The sequence below is a fragment of the Pyrus communis genome, chromosome 12, assembly GCF_963583255.1.
Source record: "Pyrus communis chromosome 12, drPyrComm1.1, whole genome shotgun sequence".
NCBI lineage: Eukaryota > Viridiplantae > Streptophyta > Magnoliopsida > Rosales > Rosaceae > Pyrus > Pyrus communis.
Genome location: NC_084814.1, coordinates 24,833,209 through 24,841,994, shown reverse-complemented (window position 1 = coordinate 24,841,994; position 8,786 = coordinate 24,833,209). Strand labels below are relative to the sequence as shown.

Sequence of the window (8,786 nt, the reverse complement as noted above, 5' to 3'; positions counted from 1 at the left end):
CTATTGTACTTGGGAATTTTGGGGGTGGGGGGTTATTATATGCGAAAGTTTTGAGTTGTATCTGCTCAACAGTACAAGGGTAGATTATTGATTTATTAGTATGAACGGATCTTTGTGCCATGAATATGCTTCATTTGCCAGATTAAGCATCTTTTTTTTGTTTATACATATTGCCTTATGTTGAAGTTTGCAATCTTGATTTCTATTGCTTGATTGATATTAATAATCCTGTCAATTCATTTCACGATTCATTCACCAAACACAATAAGAAAATAACAGGTTGTGGGTCAACTTGTTAATAAGTTAGGTCATTATTGGGTCACCCATTGAAAACTCGTTAACAAGTTGGGTCATTATCGGGTCATTTATTAAGAACTCGATAAGATTTTTCAAATCTGGACATTAGACATGCTAATCTCTTGAATGACCTCGATACAAAACGACACAGCTCATTAACGTATCGAGTCACCTATGAAGAATCCATTGAAATAACGAGTTTGACACGACACGATCCATTAAGAAAACGACCGTGCCGAGAATGAAATGAACACAACAACATGGCCCGTTTGCTAGGCCTAATAATATAGTGATCAAATGAAAGGGTATAATTTTTGTAATCATGGTGTTAATTAATTTTTGACTCATAGTCATTATGACTCTCTGAAGTTCAGAGTATTATTACAGTACAACTAACTTCTAGTTAGAATAATTTTTTTGATAATTTTAGATAAATTTTTTTCTGTAAAATATGAAGCATGATTGAAGATGCTTACAAAATAAATAAACAAACATTATCCGGTAGAAGGTAGTCCAATAAAAATGTCATTTTTTTTCAATGTATAATAGAATAAAAATAAATAAACTTCACTTATCTATCTCTATTGTTATAATGCCAAATCTTCCTTATAAAAATAAAATAAATAAAAAACTAATGAAAATGACTTGAAAATTTTGAGTTTTAACGATAAGGATAAAATAAAGGGTAAAGGTGAATATTACCAGTATTGACTTTTTAGTGTAAAATTGTAGTTTTTTGTTAAAGTAAACAGTACCTGAGCTTTTCGTTAAAGTTCCCTAAAAAAAATCATAATTGCAAGCCTTCTCGTTGGTGTTTCAAGTTTTACCGTAATTTTCCATAAATAATCATTAATCAACTTATCTCTAAAATGAGCCAATTAATTTTTCTTTTTGACAAGGCTTATTATATTAACACCCCACAAATTATTGAATAAACCTCACATACTTAATACATCCCACATTTACTTTTTCAATGAAATATTATCTTAATACACCTAACGTACTTCTCCATAATACCCTCACACCTCACATTCTCATTATACACCTTACATTTTCTACATGCACCCCATATTTTCTATACAACCCACATTTCTCAAATCTTATAAAGCTTTTAATTTGGATAAAAAATGCCGATTGCAATTTTGACAAAAGATGCCGCCTGGGATTTAAAGCATATGTGGGTTGTTTTCAATTCCACCATTAAAACCCATGTCGTCTGTTTTTAATATTTGGTGGTGATTTTAGGTATTTAATTCTTTATGTAATCCCTGTGATCCCTAAAAGATGAATACGAACATAGAAGCTTGCATAACACAACAAAAGCAAAATAAAATCATTATAGATGTCGTCAAAATCAGTAAAACAATAAAGAATATGAAGTCTTACCTCATGTGAAGTTTCCAAAACATTGATTTCGTGTTTCATTCGTCAAAAATCATTTTTCTCAATCAACATGTTTGCAGTTTTATTGGTTAGGGTTTTGTTCAACAATGGAGGGTCAGAGGGATTTTGATAGTTGAAGAAGATAAATAATATGATAAAAGTGATTTGCGATGTATTTAGAAATATTTTAAAAAAAAAAAACCTAATAAAGTCAAAATTGTCATTGCATAGTAGGGTAAATAAAACATTTAATATTAAATTTTAATGTGGGGTGCATTCAACATTTTGTGGGGTACTAATATAAAAAGCTTTTTTGTCACATCCCGACCCGGGTTCCACCACATCCCGGGGTCGACGAGGATTATTGGCAAATCTTGGTGTAGACGATTACCATCAATGATATAATTCTCATCCTATTTTACTGTATTGTACTTATGCTCTGTCATCATATATGAAATGAGTTCATTCCCGCTCACCGCGCACTCTTGTATTTAGGCATTTTTAAGTTTAAATTTATTCACAATTTCCACATCACTACACTTTATGGCCGACATCTGGAAATTATGACATCCCACATCGACCAACAGATAGGGGGTGATATGCCTTATATGTACATGCCCACCTCCTATAGCACGAGGCCTTTTGGAAGCTCACTGGTTTCGGGTTCTATCGGAACTCCGAAGTTAAGCGAGTTCGGGCAAGAGCATTCCTAAGATGGGTGACCCACTGGGAAGTTCTCATGTGAGTTCCTAGAAACAAAACCGTGAGAACATGGTTGGGGCCCAAAGCGGACAATATCGTGATACGACGGAGTCGAGCCAGGAATGTGGTGGAGCCTAGGTCGGGATGTGACACTTTTGACAAACCATATTGTTATAGGGATAGAGAATCGGTGACGAATCTGCATTAGGATGCATATATATCATTATTTTTTGTTAGTGTAGTAAAGCGTCATTTGCAATTGAGCCAATTAATTAAATGGTCAAAAAAAATACTCCCTGAGAAGTGTTGAACCATGTTAACCCTACTGGGAGCTCGTGCCAAAGCAAAAATACTAGATCTGTCTCGATTGGATCTACTAGAAGAGTAGAAGAGGAATCACTCGCTATTTATGCCTTTTCAGAAATGCTAAGGAGACTTTTGAAAGTGAGACTCTCTATGAACTCTCTATCATCTCATGTTTTTCACATAATATTTTATAATGTTTGCACGAGAATTAATGTTAAATTGTGAGTTGCCAGAGAGTCCATGAAGAGTCTCTCACTTTGAGAGAGTTCTCCTTAGCATTTCTCGTGCTTTTTTTTGGGGGCATTTTGATTTAAGTGCCTTGTTGAACTGCTTCCTTGATTAAACATCTATTACTTTTAAAATTTTGATTAATCTTTTCCTTACTATTTAGGTGCCACGCGTATTATAACTAGTCAGTTTATAACGTAAAATTACATAATTTGCCATCATATTTAATGGACCAATTAATTCTCAAATTATTATCCAAAGTTCCTACAATTTAGTAGATATATATTCCAGTACTCAATTTCAGCAAAAAGTCTTTAATTATAAAACCTAGCATACTTGATATGTTCTTCTACTAATATATACCTCAACGTATCAATACAAAACTTTGTTTGTTCGTCAAAAAAAAAAAAAAAAAAACAAAACAAAACAAAACAAAACAAAAACAAAAACCCTTGCTTGTTAAAAGGTTCCAATTGCTAGCACTGCATATCACTTTGAAAACAAAAAAATTCAAATCGGCATGTACAAAGAGAGGCATCCTAGTACCGGACATCAGGCCACAATCTAATTTCTCCTTTTTTTTTATTATTATTTTTTTTTATGCATTTATGCCTTTAGGATGGAGGGTATGGAGAAGGAATCTTTTACGTACGATGGTGCTGCACCACCTCTCTTTCCTGCTAGGTCCATGATCCATGCCATGGAGGAGCATCATTGGAGCTTCGTACCCTCTACGTAAGAGCCACCTTAGCAATCGAAATGCATTAGAGATTAGAACTAATGTACAAAGTTCATCCAAACTGCAGCCTTACTGCAGCTTAAAGCGGGCCTCTCCTTTTTCCGGTAGCTCCCAATCTTTCATTAAAGTCGCCGGTGACAAGCCATGGGATACTTGCATGAGGACTGATGTTCGTTATTTTATTTCTTGCCAAAGCATTTCTTGAATAACATGATCTCCCGCCAGTGGAAGGCTTTCTGGGTTCAGTGAATCGGTCACTAAGGAACCCCCAAAAGGGCTGCCGTCCAATGGGTACACGAAAGTGACGAAGTTGCCCTGGCTACAGAACTATGCATGTATGTTGCTTTGACGAAGTTACTTCTAGTTTTTTATTCTCAAAATAATAAAAAATGAAAAATTAGTTTATAGAGTTTTTAAAATTTGGCTTGAAGTTTTTAATTTTTTTTAAATTGAAAATAAAATAGTTACCAAACTACTGTGAATTTATAATTGCAATAGAATTGTAGCTCATTTAGTTATCGCTAGTCAAAACCAAATTAAAGCAAAAGGAACGATTAGGCTGGATTCTAGAACATATTTTAAAAGGGTATCATTGTTTTATGGGCATGGTCAAGTACATTCTAAAATGCACAATGTGCATAAGATGAGCATTGACATAATTCTCCATGAGATGAGCAGTGTTATTAAGTAGGAAAAAAACTTAAAACATAAAATAACAGACTGGAGAGACATTGTCTCTTTTTTTTATCTCTCTCGTCACTTGAATGCTCACATTATTAAGAACATAGGGTTGTCATAGAGAGAAGGTCGAGAAACCCGAATGTGAGTGTGGATGAAATGGAATTATGAAGCTTCATACAATCTGGTGCAAAAGTGATTTGATGCCGAAAAGAGATGCTACGTACGTTAGTAGTAGTTGCTCCTCATGCATGATGCATGCCTTGGCCTGATCGATCAGAGGAGTCATCTTCGCTGCCGTCAGAGGACTCAACTTAAAAGTTCAAACTTCCTCCAACACTAGCAACCTAGCTATTACCAATGGACTTTGTTCTCAAAGTATAAACAGTAAGAGTTCTGTTAATGTGGCGAAGCCACAGATTCCACGTACATAGCTACTCCAATAAGATATAGAGCAGAAACGTCAACAACTTTCTTGCATGTCACTTTCTCAGGATTATATAAAAATATCACTCTTTTCGGTTAAGATGAGAAAAAATCGGTTAAAATAGTTTGGACACGTGAATGAAGACCTAAAGATGTTCGGTTAGATGATGTGAGGCTTAGGGTAAAAGGGATAAAGGAAGACACAAGAAGACTTGGACAGAGATTATAGAAAAAGTCATGGGGTATTTATATCTAACGGAAGATTTGGCACAAAGTTGAACACCGTGACGTTCTAAAATTCATATAACCAACCCCACTTGATGAGATAAAGCTTGATTGTTGTCGTCGTTTTGTTGTTTTATCATACCCTTTTCCTTGTCTCCGGTTTTGACCAAAACTTCACCATCTTCTAAACCGGACATGGGCTGCAACCTATATTGGTCAATACTCAGAACAGAAATCAGAAAGAACCTTAAACTTCATAGCTCGAAAGAAATTCACTAGCATCGTCTCGCTTAAAAACGTAAACAAGGGGAATCCCAACAGTTGTGCAAACACAAACCAAGACCAGAAAAGCCGAAAGTGTATAAATCTACAGCAGGATTAACCTCAACAGTACACAAGGAAAAGCTTTGTGAAAATGACGAGTAAAAAGTAAATTCAAACCTTTTTAACACTACAAGAGAAAATCTGGAACGACTGGTGTTTGTGCAACCACATTCAAAGGCACTTCCGCTCGTTGTCGAGCTTTGTGCTTACTATGTCTATGACTACTTTTCTGCTTCACTTTCTGACCATTTTCTTCTCTTTCATCTCCCTTCTTCCCCGGGCTTCCATGTCTTCTCCCTTTACTATGACTATGGTGCTTGCTATTTCTCGAACTTGGGTTTCCTAGATCATGCTTTTCAACATCACCCAAATTTTCTTTAGCAGGATCAACATTTAGTTTCTCCTTCCCTTTTCTCTTACTCGATGACTTGGTGGATACTCTACTCTGAGATGAGGTGGGATTGGTGTCGCTACCTGAAAGAACGTCTCGCATGGTACCAGACAACACATCTTCCTTCGGGCGAGGATTGGCTGCAATAGGTGCTTGATCTCCATCTAATTTCACCACCACAGGCCGAGGCTTTGCATGACATGGCTTTTTCTTTGAAACAAGTAATTTAACTAGATCTTCATCATCCTCATTAGTATCAACCTGTAATTTAGGATCATTGGCAGGTGGATAATTATCTTCCTCCTTCACAGAGGGAAGATAATATAAACCGTGCTGCTTACGGTGCTCTGCAAGCAGAGACGTGGATTCATTCGATGGCACTGGCTCTTCTTTGCTTTCATGGATAGGAATAGAAAAACCAGCTCTCTCCTCATACTGTGGGCTTCCAAGAGAAAATGAACTTAACGAAGGTAGTTGAACATCACCGAAGATTTTTTCCAAGTCTTCAAGATTCTCTGCAAGCATTAACCCATCTGGTACAGGAACTCTTTCTTGAGCACTCACCGAGACAGGACCTAGATCACTTGAAAAGGCATCATGCATCACTCTGATGATTTGGGACGCTTGTGCTTCTTCACTTTCCAAACTTTCTTCCCTGTGTACCGGACAATCAAGCAGTTCTTGCCTAATCAACTCGATGTAACAAAGTATATTCCGTGCTCTCTCTAGTATTTCTACATCATAGCTTCCCATTAATGGAGTCACAGCCAGTTCAACTCGATTTAAAAGGTTTATGATAGATTCACGTGTGAAACTGTCCTTCAATGAAGACGATGCAGATGTCTGCCCAAGAGTAGCAGTTTCCTCCCCATCATATTCCACAGAAAGACCTTCAAAAGATTGATTTAAAACCCTCGGGTTGAATCCTTCATCCTGTATGCAATGCACAGGAGCATCACATGATGCCAAAATAGAACTCTCTGGGTCAACTCGTTCCAAAACCAATCCATCAAAAGTTGAGGAGGAAGCAGTATTCCCCCTCTGCAAAAGGTAAGAATTTAAACAAAAGACTAAAACTTTAAGAGCAGACTGTACATATATCGCTCTTATAAATGGTGCCAAGAGAACTGTACGAGGCTGTAATAGTGCCTCCATGAGCTCAAACGGGTTTATTGAGAATTCAACATGTTGCCCTGACAACCAAGCAGCGGCTGATAATATCCTGTGTAAGAAAGGATTACCAAGTAATGCAGGATCAATCAGCAGATCACGACTGACCCGGACAAGCTCTGGTCTAACATCCTTGACCCTCATACCAATATCAATAAGCTGCTTCTCAATTTCTTCCCCCTTCTGGCAATGCGGGATCCTCGCCATTTCTCCCAGAAGTGATACATACCAATCGAAGTCAACAATAATCTCGTACACATTACTGCAGCATGTTGATAAAATGGAATCCAAAATCTCATTGCAAAACTCGGGATCAGATTTAAGAGCATAATTGACCAACACCCTGCAAATTTCAGCCACATTATTCTCAGACAGCATTGCCATAACAAGACGCAAAGACTCCAGCTTGATATTCGTATCCACATCACTCAAAGACTTAATCACAACCTCCTTATTCTCCAACACTGCCCACAAGTGCTTTGGGGCAACCACCGAAAGTGCCTGCAACGCAAGATACTTGAGATTCGGATCATCATCAACTAGCATTTCCTGAATCTTCAAAACGACAACCTTCACTGCAGATTCATAATCACTCAAACCGGTCACCACTGTCCTAATACACTCAAACAACAATGATTTGGCCCCAGTCCTCCTGATATGTTCACAAACCGGCTCAACAACCCTCTTCGCCAACCTAGGTTCTAAAGGAGCCAACTTTGCAAATATCTTCAACACCTTAATCAAAACCCAGTTGTTCTTGGAATCAACCAAGATCTTATAAAACTCAGGCGCCAACGGAAGATATGACCTGGGTTCTCTCAAAGCAAGCTCACAAAGCACCCCAACAGCCACAGACACAATCTGCGAGTCAGGACTCTCCAAATTCTCAACCAAACGCTTAAAACACACCCTCACAGCATCTGGGTATTTATCAAACACCCTCAAAAGCACGCCGGTTGCTTTCTTTCGGACGAAAACCTTGCCGCTACCCAGCAAGGTGAAAACCTCTGGTGTCAAATCCCTAGCAAGATCTACAGTTGCAATTCTAGAAAGGCATTCGAGCGCTAAGCTTACCTCGAGCTCGTTGGTAGAGGTGAGGTCCTTGCGGAGCTGGTTGGTGATGAGGACGAGGACCGGGGTGTCGTCGGAGAAGGAGTGGGCGGCGGCGTGGTAGGCGATCTTCTTGTGGGAAAAGCGGGTGGAGGAGAGGAGCTCGACGACGTGGAAGGCAGCGAAGGACATGTCGATGAAGTGGAGGGAGGAGAGGTAGGTGAGCTTGTGGAGGGCGTTGGCTTTAGTGTCGGCGTCGGTGGATTTGATCTCGCGGCGGATTTCGTCGAGGGCTTTGGAGAGGAAGGCGGACTCGCCGATGAGCTGGAGGCGGAGGCCTTTGATTAGGTCCTCCAGCGTGCGCTGGAAGAGGTTTTCCATGAGGGAGGAACCCGCCATGCGCGGCGGAGGATTTGAGATTTGGTAATTTTTGACGGTGGCGCTACACACTCCGTACAAGGTGGGGCATGTTATGGAAAGGTGATGGCTTTGGGCTTGTCTTTGGACTTGGGAAATGAACGAGAATTCTCTTCAGATTTCGAGAATCCTTCAATCATATTTGTTCATCATACATCATGTAGTTAGAAATTATTGTAAATTTTTTATTTAAAATTAAATATAAACAATACCTAACGAAAACTAGTTGTACGATACACGATGAACAGATGTGATTGAAAGATTTCCAAGATCTTCACAAAGAGGAACCATAGAGATACTCATTCAGATACCTCACAGTCTGGTTTCTATCTAGTTGATCTTGTTTCAAAATAAAATATAATTTTTTTTAGTGGGTTAGACAATAAGGCAATAGAGATTGAACATCGCTAGGGTCTAAGTACTAGTTTGGTACTAAGGTGCTTTTATAAA

The 8,786-nt window shown here is 38.4% G+C and overlaps 1 protein-coding gene across 1 annotated transcript; it reads right to left on the bottom strand.

Annotated features, from left to right (window-relative positions):
* Positions 1-5,223: 5,223 nt before the first annotated feature.
* On the bottom strand, positions 5,224-8,425 carry LOC137710955 (AP-3 complex subunit delta-like). The gene has a single exon (XM_068450127.1). It carries the CDS (start codon positions 8,316-8,318, stop codon positions 5,436-5,438), a length of 2,883 nt encoding a protein of 960 aa, XP_068306228.1. The 5' UTR covers positions 8,319-8,425; the 3' UTR covers positions 5,224-5,435.
* Positions 8,426-8,786: the final 361 nt, after the last annotated feature.